We start from the raw sequence: 16,249 nt of genomic DNA on the forward strand, positions 1-16,249 counted from the left end.
TTGTGCTATCTCTGTAACCAGGTTTGGTAGATACTTGCACCCTGTTAAACGTGCAAGTTAAGTGCTCTTCCAGTGCTCCCATTTCTTCCACTGAAACGCTGGCAGTTTTGGAATAACTACTTCCAAGAAAAAAAAAAAAAAAATTAACAAAATACACTTATTTTTAAGTTCTCTGGGAAGCTCAAAAGCTAAATTGAGACTGATTGTTGAGTTTCATCAAAGGAAGAGCTTGAGTGAGAAAAAGATTTTTGATAAATAAATACATCTGTCAGGCCTCTCACCTGGTGCTTTAGTCTCATAAAATAAACAGCAGAGGATTTAACTATCCATTTTGAATACACTAGTGAGTACTTAGAAAAAAGTGGAATTGAGTGTTGTTGGTATTGCTGATTCCAGAACATTTCAGTACGGAAGTAAATAAAAAAAATAGGATTTTGAGTATGCAGTTATTTATGTGTATAAGTTTGTTTCTGTAAAGCCACAGCCTTTTAAATCTTTCACTTGCATTTGTGTGCAAGCTTTCCTATTCTTTGGTCTGCTGTAACTTTTAATCATTTTTCATATTTTTGTTAGTATGAAAGGTTTTTTTTGCCCCTTTGCAGACAATCTTTTCCATATTTGCATGATCTGATCTTGTTCATAAATACCAGTTTTTACCTTTGAAAGATCTGTTTCTCTTTCTTACGTGATTTTATTTCAGAATCTAGAACCATGTTATACAGAGTACTTAATTTCAACATATATGCAAGCCTGTCACTATTCAGTTTAAAGGTTTTCTCATAGTTTGTTTCTCCTCACAACTAACTTTCTGGGAATTTCTCCTACAAAAATGAGCTCTCTTGAATTCAATTCATAAGAGGAATTTTATTATGAATGTTATCCTTACCGAGTCAGTAGCATTTTCTGTGTTGTAGCTTGACAGATCTGTTAGGTACCTGGGTTTTTTTTCTGTGCAAAGTCCAATTTTAGAAATATTAAAATTTCTATGTATATTTTTTTCCTTTGACATGCTCTTATCTGAAGTACTTTCATAGTCAAAACTTAAGATTTATTTTTTTTTTCCCAGCATTGAAGGTCTACTTTTCAATTAGGAGAAATACATTCAAATGGTATTTCAGGTTACTTTTACAGTATTACTATTCAAGTCATAAAACATTCAGTAGAACACCCAAACAGCATAATTCAACAGATGTCAAAAATTAAGCTTCAGTTTTACTGTCATCATTCACTTATTGACTCATTTTCTTTTCATTGGCAGAATCTGAAGAAGATTCAAGAAATGGACAAAGGGGCAAGTGATGAATCCAGCACAGATCTTGATGAATTAAAAAATGCCGACTGGGTAAGACAACAATGGAATAGTGATTCAGCATCATTACTAGTTGTTCATATTTCTTTAGAATACTTAGCTAAAGTTGTTTCATGTTAAAACCAGTGTCTGGTTTTTTTAACATATGAATTAATGGTAACTCATGACAAATTAGAATCAAATGGAGTCTCAACCTTCCTTTGCAGAGAGATGAAACAATACAGTTATCCAAGCATTACAATTTTTTCTTTAGATAGTTTTCTTGGAGAAGCTTTTGCAATTTGAAAAGACTGGACATTTAGACAACTATCACGCTGACTGCCCTTCAAAGGCGCAGCCAGGCAGTAGGCAGAGCCACCAGCTGAGTCTCTCAAATGGTGAATTATTACAGATAAACTCGTAACAGAATGTAGCTTCTTTTATTTTCTACTTACTGTTCTTGCCAGTTCATGGGGAAATATTATGAGGTTCTTAAAAGTACTTGATTTTGATCTCCCAGTCTTCTGTCCACCACCTGTTCTTCCTCCTCTCCACCCATTCTCACTGCCCAGAAAATGAGAGGGAGGTGTTAGTGTGTGGTGCTCTTACAGGAAAGAGCAAAAGGGAAGTTGACTTTTGAGAGGATATTGCTAGAGCTTAGGATTTGGAGTCCATTCCAAAATTTCTATTTGAAGAACAACTGCTGCGAAATTTTGCAAGAACGTTCTGGACCTAAGGAAATAAAGTTTTGGATTCAGTCACTGTTTTAATTAACATCGTATTAGCTATAACTCTGGTAACTTTCCTGACATGAGTGCAGCATACTTGAAATAGAAATATAGATGTATGGTATGAGGATTTAAAATCCTTTTTTTATGTTGTCTTAGAGTTTAACATCACTTGAGGTGAAACTCTGCAGTCCTGCTGAGTTGCAAGAAAGTTTTGTTACGTGCATGAGAGTTAAAAATAGGCTTATATAAAATGAAATGGGTTTTGGTTGATGTGTTAAAAATAAAATAGTACAGCTGTACGTATTTGGTGGTGTCCTGAAAGGGGAATGAACAACTTTGATTTAATCTGAGGTGGTATTCAAGGATAACGTATCAAATAAAATTTCCCTCTCTTTTCTCTTCAGGCTCGTTTTTGGGTACAGGTGATGAGAGATTTACGGAATGGTGTTAAACTTAAGAAGGTTCAAGAGCGTCAGTACAACCCACTCCCAATAGAATATCAGCTCACACCCTATGAAATGCTGATGGATGATATTAGATCCAAACGCTATACCTTAAGGAAGGTCATGGTAAGTCAAGAGAATCGCTGGAATTTGTCAAATCTAAAATGTTCTTTTTCTTTTTTATGTTCTTCTTTTCTTCTCTTTTTTTTTCTGAGAACCTTAAAATTATTATTTCATGTAGATAGTAATGTTCATGGTTTTTATATGGCATCTTAAATTTCCATAGTACATTGAGGGAAAAATCATGAAACCAACAAAAGTTGTGTATTTTGTTTTCCATATGGCAGGCATTTAAAATTATGAGAGACATACCCACATATCATATGCTTGAATAAATGACTTGGTTTTATGATAACCTTAAGAGTCATATCAAAAGCCCTGTCCTGCTTTCCACTGAGAGGGTGTTTTAGGCTTTTCTGATTGGGGAGAACATTTATCTTGAGTTACAACATAATTTCGGGAATTCCAGAATGTGAAGTGCTAGCATGTTTTTACATGAGTGATACTGTGACAGGAGTACTGTGTCCAGTTCTGGGCTCCCCAGTTCAAGAGGGACAGGGAACTACTAGAAAGAGTCCAGCGTAGGGCTACAAAGATGATTCAGGGATTGGAGCATCTCCCTTATGAGGAGAGACTGAGAGTATTGCCTACTACTTATATCACAGTGTTTGTGAAAACTTAGATTACCATGACCTGTTATGAATTTTCAAGGAATACTATAGGTAAAAATTTTAAATCTTCACTCTGAAGAAGCTGAGCTTAATAATTTTCAGCATATCCTATTGCTACTTTCAAGTCAAAACAATGTGCCAAAGCAAACTGAAGAATGCTGATGGGTCTCCTCCTCGGAGATACTCATAAAGGTGCATGTAAGATTGACTTGAGGCTCTCTTTTTATCAGAAGCCATTTGATATTTACTGGTGCTGCCCTGATCTTTCTTTCTTTATGGTTTATATTGTGTTCAACATTAAGATGTTCTTCCTGATAAGTTAACATCTGATGTAAAGGGCTCCTTATCCCTAGTAGGACATTTTAACCCCTTTGTCAGGGGCATGTATTTGGTCATTGTCAATATTTATACCTTGCAATTACTTATCTTTGCCTGTTGTTAGTTACAGTGGAAGCATTGTCTTAGGATATTCAGTGTTCAAATCTATTTGCTTTCCTGACAAAGCCTCACACAACTTTTGTTAGTGAGAAAGCCGTGATTCCACCCGAAAAATTCAGAGATGGGGGTGGGGAGAAGATGAGAGACGCAGAAAGCATTTAGTTTGTTCTATCAGGGATCATTAGAAAAAAGAATAGAGGAGGAAAAAAATTGGAACGACTACATGGGGAGCAAATAAATGAGTTCTCTTACAAATATAAATGCCTTTTATGTATGAGCTGAAAGTACTTTCCTAATCAAGATCTGGATTTAGACTATCAGATTGTATTTATTTTCTGCAGCAGATGCCACTTAAATGTTCAATCAATAGGGTTAAAATACATACGCAGGTAATGATGTTATCTGTCTTTCTGCTAACAATTGAGAGAACTGTGCTAAGTGTTCCCACTACCCACTGCGAAAGAGGAACAGTCCCCTCAGGACCATGATTACTGTATGCAATCAGTATAGTAGTTTTGTTTGAATGGGAACCCCTGGGTCACCTAATTTTGCTTTTGTCAGACTAGCCTTTAATTCATCTGCTGAGCAAGCTCCTGCCTCTTCAGAGGAGATTTTCTTCATTATATGGTAGATCTTGGAGGCACAGCTGCTCCTCTGCTCATCCAGATTCCCGCTGTATGCAAAATCCCTGCAAGCATCTATTTTTATCCTGCTATCTTGTCTACTGGGTGGATTGTCCAAAGCGACCTCTGGGCATAAACATGAATTGGCGTTACAATCAGCTGCAGGTACAGGACCTGTAGGGCTGTCTGTGATGCAATTACCAGCTTAGTCTGACAACTGCTAATGACATTGTGTTTGAAAAATAACTTCTTTCTTATTAGAAACCTTAAATTTGGTAACTTGGATTCTGCTGCAGGGTCTGCGTGAAGAATGTGCAAAGCATGCACAATAATAAGAGTGTAGCCTGACATGAAATGTGTGGAGCCTGAAGGATTCATATAGAATTACAAGTTTAGTTAGATCACATAAATACATCATCTTTTAGCTGACCATTATGGGTCAAATCTGATTATATGTACTCCCATCAGAGAAAACTGCCGTAGTTCTTGAGAAGAGGAGAAAAGGACAAGAATCCTAAATCTGAATTTTAAGCTAGCCTGAGAAAGATGGGTTATGTTTCTATCAGTCAAAACAGATGTTTGACAAAATATTTATTAAAATCAATTTTGGCTTTAAGTTTATAGGTAGTATTTTCAGACTTGGTACTCGTGAAAGTGCATATGCTACTAATGATAACTAGAGGTTAAGTAATTTTTTTAAATAAATGAGATGCAGCATGAAGTCTTTACTGTTCTTTTTGTTAATATAATGCTGTGTTTAAAAGCGTAGCTTGATCTGTCCCTGACTGTTCAGTACTCTGAGTAGAATTAGGAAATTGTTTAGAGGTAGCACTCCCTTACTTAATGGTGTCGCCTTTTAAAGTGATACAAATAAATGGCTGAGATCATTAAATGTCAGTGATAAGTGAAAGTCACGTGCAACGTACTTCTTGTTTGGGATCACCATTTTTAAAGCTCCGGCTTCAGCCAAAGGTTACTAAGTACCATTTGCAGTTATTTTTTTAACTGCAAATCCATATTTATATATTAAAATGTGATGGTAGCAGGTTGTGCGTGAGTAGATGATTACATGGTAATTTTTCTGTGCTTTAGGTGTTTAGATCTCTGAATTTCTGGTTGATTTTTATAATCATTGGTTGTGCTTTCCATACAATGCCAGTTTTAATGCATACTGCTGTACAAAAGCCATTTTACACACGTGAAGACTTTGGCTAGTTTTACAGTGTTTTGAGGTATTTATTTCAATACTAGTTTGCAGATGGGGCCAATCTGGTATGTGAAAAAAAAAAGTAAGATAATTTTGTTGGTTGTTTTTTTTCCCCTGTATGTATCATGGCTGCATCTGTGCAATATTTTTCTGATTTAGACTTTAATCAAGAGCCATGAATTTTAATTAATTAAAAAAAGATGCACGTGAAATTGCTCATTACAGAGAGAGTTATTTTGAGTAAAGAAATAGATCTAGTGTGCACAGAGCAGCTTTCCTTCAGTGTCTTGCCTGGGTGCTGTGTATGAGAAGGTAGGTGGTTCTGCCACCAGGGCTCCTGCTCTTGGCTTCTTGTCTGCGAAACATCCACTTGCTTTGCCACCAGCTCCCCGTGTATCCTGTGGAAAATCACTTAAGCAAATCTTACGCTTCTCCTTTTCCAATCAAATGGGAATACTGATACTAATTATACCCTGGTGGCATTAAGTCAGGGCGTAGAGTGCCCTGAGGTGAAAGGCTCAGAGCCATGTATTATTTATTTCCAATTGACATGCAGAGGGTTGTTCCCCAAGGCTGGAAGGGAGAATATCAGTTTACAAAATGGCTGTTCTGATGGTAATAACACTCAACTTCAGCTATCAGCTTTGACATCTGATGAACAGAAACTCAAGGAAGAGAGACTTCTCATCTCATTAACAATCTTGCAAAGCATGCTGGCCTCAAAAAATTGCTCAGCCTTTAAACAGAAGAAATCAATCACACCACTTAAAATAATATTCTCCTCATCATAAAATGTCAAATCACCGTTTAATATAAACCTTTTCAATTTTAGTGTTTTTTTCTGCACTATTTTTAGGAAGGTGATGCACATTGCAGAGTTTAGCAGCTCGGTATTCTCTGCCAAGGTATATGAAATTCACTCTAAGGAAGCTAAGGAGGTGGGGTAGGAGGCACAATTAGAGTTTGGACCATGTCTTGGGTAGGATACTTCCAGAAAGAGTCCCTGGGAAAACGATGAAATGTTGCCCAGGAGGGACTCTGCATCTCCTCCCATATCAGGGAAGGGATTAACTTTCTCTGGGAGGCTGTTGCTCTGCCTCAGCCTGGAAACAGCGCATGTCTGAGGTGAGCAGAGCTTCTATGGAAGCTGCATGGCATTACTGAGGTTCAATTGGGGATCATATTCAGGTGACTTTATGGGCATTTAAACTCATTCCTTCTGGTTAGCAAAAGTCCATGTGATTTGACAAACCAGAGCTGTGTCTTTACATATATTTCTGGCTACAGATGTTGTACGAATAGAGTCTCCCAAAGAAAAATGAGCCAACTGACCCATAAAAAAGAAAAAGAAAAATATTTTTTAAGTGCTGAAATTTGGGACACTCAGTCTAAGAAGTATAGTGTCACGGGAATTTCTGTCAAATTGGAGGAGAGGGCTGGTAGCCAACTACTGTCTAGTAATAGAAGGTACTAATAGGACGCGTGGTGTAGGATGCTCTCATCTCTGACGGTGTGTTTGGGCACTGTGCTGTATGAAGACTGAACCTGACAGGTGGATTTTTTTTAAGCAAATCTGTACACTTATTCCCAACTTACAATTTATAAATTCTTCAGATGGTAACAAAAATTTCATTGCCTTCTTTTATATCCTGGACATGTAAGTGAATTGCTGACTCTTTCCTGTGATGTCTTGTATATGGTCTTACGTCTAGATGAGGTATCAGAGAAAGAAATGTATGTCTCTGGAGAAAACCATCCAAACAAGCAAACAACCCTCAGCCAGCCCCTTTTCTATAGAAATATGTGATTTATAGCAAAGAAATGGTCTTCCTGTATTTCCAACGGCATGCCATGGCATTCTAGTGATTTACTTTCTAGACATATTAACAAACTTGGTTTTACACTTGAGTAATCTTAAAAGTGCAGGGGAAGAGATAGCCATGAAAGAGGTAGGTCAGGGCTTCCCTCTCCTTCTGCTGGGATTTACACACAAGGGCACCTCTTCATGGCCAGAGCAGCAGAGGCAGGTGGTAAAGACAAAAAACCAAGGGGGAACATATTTTTCATCCATTGCTACAAGAAAATTAGTGGTGATTGTGCGAGATCTAGCTTTGCTTTTGCATCAGTGCTTGGGAGATCAAGAACACTGGGGCCTTAAAGAGAATCTATGTTTTCTCAGAAGCTAGGGAAAGAGTAGTAGAGACTGTGTGATGGTTGGCAGTAAGACACAGTTCAAATAGTTGTTCTTAAAAATGGTGTTGGCAACTTTTTCTCCAAGCAAGATACAGTCTTTGATCATTTCAAAATCTGAACTATAGCTGATTAAAGCTGTGGCAGTTGTGGTTATTCTGCAGCTATCTGCAAAGCAGAAAAGCTGCTATCTCTATTTGTACTTGCCTGTGCTCTGCGTCTGGATTGTTCCTCTGCTCAGGAGTGGTGGGGTTTTATGTCTGGTGCGGGTGTCAGAACACTGCAAGCTCTGTCAGGCTTGTGATGAGTTTTCTATTGATCTCATCATCTACATGAATATGAATGCAAAACATGGAAATATGTATTTCTCTTTCTCCTTTCCAGGTCAACGGTGACATTCCACCTCGATTAAAAAAGAGTGCCCATGAAATAATCCTGGATTTCATCCGATCGCGACCTCCATTAAATCCTGTATGTAATCCAGGGGGCTTCATTCCTAACACAAATGGGGCTTTTTAAAGCATGTTTGTGTCCAGAGAGTATGTTAAATATTGCGTTTTCTGACATGGGCTTTCAAAAGTACTGTGCTCTGTATATAGAATGTGGTCTCTTAAAGAACTATGTATAATGTCTTGCACCTATCAATTATTAGCTGTTATTACCAGCAGCCCCTCATCTCTGGGAAATCATAATGAACTGGGGAAAAATACAGTCCTCTTTTGCAGGTTTTACAATTGAGTCCATGTAAAATCATGTCACAACATTCCATGTTCTTTTGCAAAGAAGCGTAAAACCTACTTTCAAGGAAGCACTGTTTTCTGTAAATATGACTATCTTTACATCCCAAGGCCTCGGCAAGAAAACTGAAACCAACCCCACCACGGCCACGCAGCCTTCATGAAAGGATACTGGAGGAAATCAAGGCAGAGAGGAAGTTACGTCCGGTTTCACCTGATGAGATAAGGCGTAGCAGGCTGGGTAAGCACATTGCTAGTTTTTACCAGCAGCTTCCACAGAAAACTTCCCACGTAAGGTGCAGCAATATTTGTGATGTCTGTGCAGATGTCACTGAAGATAAAATTGTTCTCATCCCTTCAGAAGAAGAAGGAACCTACAGGCTTTTCTAGGGCTATGCAGTCTTTGGGCTAAGTTATTTTTTAAAAGGAGGTACTGTATGGCTCAGCTTGATTTGCTTAATGTTTTTATGTAAATAGTAGATAAATTTAATGGCATTCTATTGCTTGTTGCACATGACAGTTAATTATAGATTTGCTCAGAATGGAATGGATATTGCTTCTCACCCATGCAATATTCCTTACATATTGCAAGGATTCTTTACATGTCTGTTTTTAATTAATTTTATTATCTTTTTTTCCTGTTGTTAACATCATCAATTTCCTTATTTTAATTTACAATTTACTTTTATTTTATTTGCTGAATCGTTTTGCTTCTATTTTGAATCTAAATCTTTGCTTCATTTTCTAAGTTATGGAATATGTGTCTGTATATATTTTCCATGGGCACATAATTCTGACTTGCACGGCAGAGCATTTCATTTCTGCAGTGTATATTCAACAACCCACTACAAAATTACACAAATACTATGCTTTCCAACAATCACCAGTGTGCACTAGTTCAATGGTTCTGATGACAAAAGCATGACAAATACAGTCTTACATTGTGACTTACGTTTCCTCAAGAACACGGTAGCAGAAAAACTGAGCTAGCTGGACTATTGAAGGGAAAATGTGGCATTTTATGGCTGAAAAGCATGAAATAATTCACATATGTACTCTCTGTCGCTGCTTTTTTGCAAAATATTTGTGCTTGCCAGCTGTGCTTAAAGGCAGTGGTCCAGATTCAAGTGGGTTGTGACAACCCATTGTCTGCAGAGATAAACAATTTCATCAGGCTTGCTTTGTTGCATTGTTTTTGAAGTGCTCGGTAGAGTTTGGTGAAGGCTTGGCTGCATTTTTAAAAGCATGGTGTTTTGAATATTGTTACTTTCAGCCTTCCAGTTTCTAGTTGGGATTCAGTTTATGCCTGTTGTGTCAGTTAATGTTTCTAATAGGCCTAGATATTTTTCCAAATGTAGGAAGCTTGTAAAACCGTGGAACAATTCCTTACTTTTCTTTCAGACATTCATTTTCTGTATTTTACTTGTTCTCCATCTGGGAACTCAGGGCAGCATCACGTCCTCTCAGGGGAAGCAAATTTGATCTAATGGATCTTTACAATTTCTAAATTATATAAATGACATCAAGCCCATTTAGTAAACAGTTTCTAAAAACAATGTTAAATTTTGGAGTATTACTGGCTAGGACTTCCTGGGCTGATTTCAGTGCTTGGCTTCCAATAAGGGATGTCTGTCTCGCACCAATTCTTAATTCTTTGTTAAATAATTAAATTTTTGAGTTTTGGAGCTGTGGTAATTCTGCTTCAGTCCTGTGAATCGTTTGGATTAAATGCCATATTACTGGAGGTGTAAAAAGGGATGCATGCAAGTTTTATTTCCCAGGTGTTTATTTGCTGCTGGCATGAAGAAGAAAAAAGAGCAAAGGCCTTGAACATAATTTTTCCTTATGTTTAAATATGAGGTTTTTTTCTTTCTCACATTGAAATGATTCTTATGCCCAAAGTTTCTTTTAGAGTAAAATGTGTTTGTGCAGAATTGGGAATGGAATCATAGAACGGTTTGGGTTAGAAGGGACCTTTAGAGGTCATCTAGTCCAACCCACCCTGCAATGAGCAGGGACATCTTCAACTACATGAGGTTGCTCAGAGCCCCATCCAACCTGACCTTGAATGTTTCCAGGGATGGGGCATCTACCACCCCTCTGGGCAACCTGAGCCAGTGTTTCATCACCTTCATTGTAAAAAATTTCTTCCATATATCTAGTCTAAATCTTCCCTCTTTCAGTTTAAAGTGATTAGCCCTTGTCCTGTTGCAACAGGCCCTGTTAAAACCTTTGTCCCTGTCTGTCCTGTAGGCCCCCTTCAAGTACTGGAAGGCTGCTGTAAGGTCTGCCCAGAGCCTTCTCTTACTCTCTCAGCCTGTCCTCATAGGAGAGGTGCTCCAGCCCTCTGATCCTTTTTGTGGCCCTCTTCTGGACTTGCTTCAACAGTTCCATGTCCTTCTTATGTTGGAGTCTCCATAGCTGGACACGTTACTGCAGGTGGGGTCTCACCAGAGCAGAGTAAAGAGGCAGAATCCCCTCCCTCAACCTGCTGGCCACACTTCTTTTGATGCAGCTTCTTTTGGGTCATGCTGGTGACATTCAGTATGGCACAAATAAATCTGCACTATAGTTTAGATGACCAATTAGTGTAATTTAATGTGACAACATGTAAGGCAATAAGGTTTAAGCGTTATAAAGCTAAGTAGAAACACCATGTGGGCCACTTGCAGCACCTGGACAGAAATATTTGTTGCTATTAAAAAGAAAAAAAAAAAAAAGAGTGTTAGAGTGAACTATTTGGGAGTATAAGGTGCATTGCACATGTCCCAGAGTTACTGCCTCTTGTGGAGTGTACAACAGTCAAGCACAGAACTATTGGGGTGGGGGGGGGCTGTGCTCTTGCAGTTCCTTCTCTGTGATATGGGTGGACCTATGGCATGTGTGTCCCAGCGGCCACAGGCCACAGCCTCCCTCTGCTCTGCACGACACACGCATGCAGGTACGGTCTTCTCTACCCTGAGCTGCCGCTGAGAAAAGCCAACCTGTGGCTGGCCACAATCTGTAGCTTCTTTGGAAATGTTGATTTAATCTCGGTAGCTCTTCTTCTCACAGAGGGAGAGGTTTGAGTAGAGGAATTGGAGTGAGCTTTCAAATGACCTCATAAAATCATGGGAGTAAGCTATCGAGACAAACACAGCCTTGAGGTACATGTCCTTTTAATTAACGGCATGGATTTGTGACTCAAGCAAGTTGAGCTAATGGACCTTGGATGAAACTGTTTCATGTGCGTGTTTTATCAGCCTTCAGTTAAGAATCAGCATTAGGTGATAAACGCCCTTATGCTTTAAAATGTGTTTGCCTTTATGCTGAGTTTGGACAGGGATTTAGATACTGTTCTACTGTAGCTGGTATCTGTGGCTGATGTTGTCTAGTTAATGAACTACAGGAAAGATACCCTGACTCCCAAATTTGGCTCTGAGTCAGCCACCTACTGCGTTCACCACATAGATTTCTTCTCATGAGCAAAACTTGTCCCAGCACAACCTTTTTTTAAATATCTTTTAATGCAGGGGTACGTGTGGCCGACGGGCCCTTTCATACCAACGTGCATGTTTAGCACCTGTCAAGTAAGACAGATAAGTTGATGTCCATTTTGATGCATTCTTATACATTCTTGTTGCTGGGCTTGGCCTGCTAATTTGGATTAGAACATTGACATTTTCTTTTCAGTTGAGAAATATTTTGAGTGTCTACTCCCTGAATTACACTGTTTAATGGAAAATATGCATAGGCCTTTCCAGAAATGAAGAACATGTGACCACTTTCTTCTAGGAATAAAATGGTCAGAGGCCCAGAAAGAAGAGGATAATGTTATGGATACATTTTAAAGGCTAAGTTCACCTAAGGTTTTTAAAAAGAAAATCAGCACAATTCTCACTGTGTTCAGCCTTTTTTTCCATCCTCTTCAAGGAAACTACTGGTCAAGCTTAGCTTGAGTGTCTCTCTTTATTAGTTTAATTATAATCATTGGAGATTATGCTTAAAAAAATTAGAAATATCTTTATTTCAGGTCACTGAAACTTGTGTGAAATGTGGCTTTGTACTTTCCTATTTTTTTCACCTTTCTCTCTCTCCTCTCTCTCTTTTCCCTCTCCCCTTTCTTTTGTTCATTTTAATTGAAAATATTCCATTTTTAAGATAATTGCCTCTTGTTTTGATATTTTATTTATTGAATTCCAAAGACCTCATTCGACAACTGTACAAATATATTTATAATTGCTCTGTTTGTAAGCCCCATTTATGCTACTGTAGTTTTCAGACTCTGAGCTTTACTACAGTAAAGCAATAGTATGTCTGACACATTTTGGATTTAGGCAAGAGAATCCAAAATGTCTCAAGTGGAGTTAATCTTTTGGTTTCATTGCCCCTCTGGTTTTCTAATAGCTGAATCGTTTTCTTTTTGTTGTTTTTGTTTCTTTTTTACAGCAATGCGGCCACTTAGCATGTCTTACAGTTTTGACTTGTCAGGTAAAAGGTGCAACAACACCTGACGTGGTTATTGTGCTTATTGTGAAATTTGTTCCATCTGTTTGTTGAACTCCCATTTAAGAAAGAAACTTGAAGGGATTCTTCCAAGATATGGTCAGTGAAAATGAAAATTAAGATTAATTACTTATTAATACCTACATTTCCCTTGCCACAAAAGGATGCCTAGGTATAGGAAACAACTGTATTTAACCTGAAATAGAGTGCTGGAAGTCTGTTAAAAAAACCAAAACAAAACAAAATAAGGTGCCCCAGAGCTATTCCAAACTCTAAAAAGGATTGCAGAATACAGTATCACCTTCAAGTCTGATTTACTTATATTTTAATCTGACCTTTGTGTCTTTGCACTCACTTTTTGACTAGCCCATTTTTGCAGTACTTAATTTCTCATAAAAATCCAAAAACTAGTTTTGAACTCATCTACCTTTCTAGATTTAATGAAATACACCTATGAATGCTAATCTAGGAAGGATCTGACAATTCTACTGTCTTTACTATAAACGCTTTGTGAGTTGTGAAATCAAAGACATGCACTTGAAAGAGGCTAAACCTTCCTTCTTTACTGGTTAGCAAAATAAATTGGTAAGATTTGTTGCTGATAGCTGATACAGAGAATTCAGTAGCTGATCCTTCATCAACTATCTAATATAAAATGTAAAGGTCCCTCTTGGTGGACCATTAGTTAGGATGTTCAGTGACTGTATGAACATGTTCTACTTCAGAGACAGCAATGTCAGAGAGAGTTTGTGCCTACTAGCCAGAAAATAAATTCATTCCTCCCTCATGCACTAACTTTCCAGCATGCTCAGGCCCAAAAGACTCCATCATTGATGCTGGAAATATTCTGTATCAGCCTCAAAGGTTTGTCTGCTGAGGATAGCTCTTATGCTAGCTCTTACCTAATTTCCCCTAGGTGACTAAGAAAAACAGTCTCCAAATAAATCCATGCTCTCATTTTGTGAAGAAGCAACAGCAGCTGTATATTCCTTCCAGTTGCATGTAGAAGCACCTCATCTGGGACTTTTGCAAAGTTTTCCTCCTCTGTTTCTCCATGCACCCTTTGGCCTCATATGGCTATTTTCCCTGTAGAAAGGCATCATCTGACTGAAATGCTACCATATTGTGAATTAGAAAGACCATGTAGAAGTTTTTTGATTACCATCATGTAAAAAATACAATAGTTTTGTAATATGGGAGCAAAGTTCACAAGTGACCTCTCTGTGAACGTGGCCTCAGGTGAACAGCTTGCCACTCTCAGGAGGTGAGGAGGGGCTCTTGCTTCTCCCCCTCCTCCCCAAGCTCCTCTCTAAGGATGTGATTCCCCCTCCTCCTCTGTGCCAGCCTTGCTCATTTATTCACAAGATTACCTGGTTAAACTCACGTAACCCACCAAAAAAACGCTTTTATTTTTTTTACCAGGTTGGTTTTCTGCTCTTCTGGTGATTTAAACCTGCTTACTATCTGATCAGATGATCAGAGAGCTGGCTGAGGGCAGATGATGAGCCTGGGTGGATGGGAGGAAGGAACAGGCTCTCCCTGTCGGAGGCGGTGGCAAGCTGTTCATCCACCTCATGCCCTTTTGTGAAACCTTACACTGATGGAGCATGGTACAGCTACTACAGCTGCCCGGTGGGATTCAAATTATGTATGTACTTGGTATCATGTTGTATTCCACTGAAAGCTGGAGGGACCCCAGGGGGTCAGATAGAAGCACAAACAGGCAAAGTTCAGTTTTCAAACAGTATTGCTGCTTTCAGATATGCCAAAAGTTCCTTCAGTTTTAAGACTATAGAACCAAATGTGCCAGCGACCAACAAAAGGGAAATGTTCAAATCTGTCCTTCTGCGTGTGTCTGTCTGCTTCTTCTTTTGCCTTTTCTTTTTAAGAATCCTGAGACATCCTCATTTGTTTAAATCCAAACAGTATTTTGTGAAAGCTCCCTTCATAATCCATTAATTCATTGCCATAATGTTCTTATTTTAAAGAAGTATCTCCATAACAATCTATACTGTACTTGGATTTGCTCTTTTTGACTGACCATTGAAGAACTCTTCCTGTTTTCTTTATCCATCTTCCAAATGTGATTGTTTCTGGTTTTTTCAAGTCATGTGGTTCTGAGCAAGTAGTATCTTATGGCGTGACTGAGTGATCTGATAAATTGTCTTTAGAAGTAAATTCAGGATGATTAAAACATTCCGGTTAGGTAGACGTGAGACACCAGATGAGCAGTGTCACGCTCATCTGAATGAGCATGAATTAGATGGGCTGGGATGTCGATAGTAAGCAGATAAGCAGTAGTTTTGAATGTTATTGCTTTGCGTGCTTTTACTTTTTTCATTATTTTGGAGGCAGGGGAGCTCTACTGTGTTTTCATTCTGTGATCGCTGTTTCCACGTACTTGTTTTTTCACTGCTTTCATTGCTCTCTGCTTGATGGAATTGCTGTCATGAACAAACACAAACCGGATGAGAACCAGAAGTGTTTCCTACTACGTGCCAAAGGATAGGTGCAGGCTTTTATTGTATTTGCTGTCTGCGGCTGGGGTGATGCAGAACCAATTCTGAGAAGACTTTAGCTGGCACCAAGCTGGTGTAGATGGTGTGTCACTCTGCCCGGTTCCACACGTCTGCCAGCTGTTGTTGTCCTGAAGAGGAGGGCTGCCTGGGTCCTCCTTTCACACTGCTGTTTCCTGCTGGTAGAATAGAAGAAGGGAGCAGTAATTAGAGTAATCTGAGGGATACTCGGATAGCAACTAAGGACCAGGGCAGTCATCACCTGCTTCTTCTAACAGACAAATAGCTTAAAAGCAGCTTCACTTCTATGCACTGTGTAGAATGTCGCTCAAAAGACCAGTCATTCCTGCTCTTTAACGCTCAAGTTCTTACCTCAAAGCTGTATGTGCATGGCTGCTTTGAAGTTGTTACTTCAGAAATAGCTTGTACCTTTTGGGGGCAGGGAGGTGCAGGGAGAGAAGAAAAAGAGAACAGAAATGCTCAAACCCAAACTTCACGGAGATCATTCTTGTTGTTCCCAGCCCTGTGAGGTGATGTGGGTCACTGGTGGCTTTACATGATCTGTGCCTCAGACCAGTGTGAGGAAGAAGCCCTACCAGGTCCCAGTAATCTCTTAATTTCAATAACACAATAATAAATGTGATGCAAACACCAGCAAAAGAGTGACAGTTTGCTATACTGATTTATTAATTCCCAGGTTTGACTTCAAGATGTAAGAGTCCATTGAAAGTAACAGGACATCTCTGTTACCATTATTTATTATATAATCTTTCCCAGTATATTATCATCATCCTGTAGCTATATTAATTCTGCAAATCCATTTTAGCCTTCTTTTAAACCTAATGTAAAAATGATAAGGT

General features: G+C 38.7%; 1 protein-coding gene across 4 annotated transcripts in view; it reads left to right on the forward strand.

The window, feature by feature from the left end:
• The window catches only part of SPIRE1 (spire-type actin nucleation factor 1), a 129,690-nt gene that overhangs the window by 88,963 nt on the left and 24,478 nt on the right, over window positions 1-16,249 (forward strand). For 2 of the 4 annotated variants that reach the window (XM_014938561.1, XM_014938564.1), the window contains exons 5-9: window positions 1,259-1,342; window positions 2,424-2,588; window positions 8,036-8,122; window positions 8,500-8,629; window positions 12,817-12,858. In XM_014938561.1, coding sequence (XP_014794047.1) covers window positions 1,259-1,342; window positions 2,424-2,588; window positions 8,036-8,122; window positions 8,500-8,629; window positions 12,817-12,858 — 508 coding nt within the window. The remainder of the gene's footprint in view (window positions 1-1,258; window positions 1,343-2,423; window positions 2,589-8,035; window positions 8,123-8,499; window positions 8,630-12,816; window positions 12,859-16,249) is intronic. The other 2 variants (XM_014938562.1, XM_014938565.1) reach the window with 1 other exon arrangement.

The sequence above is a fragment of the Calidris pugnax genome, unplaced genomic scaffold (assembly GCF_001431845.1).
Source record: "Calidris pugnax isolate Ruff unplaced genomic scaffold, ASM143184v1 scaffold13, whole genome shotgun sequence".
Taxonomy (NCBI): Eukaryota; Metazoa; Chordata; class Aves; order Charadriiformes; family Scolopacidae; genus Calidris; species Calidris pugnax.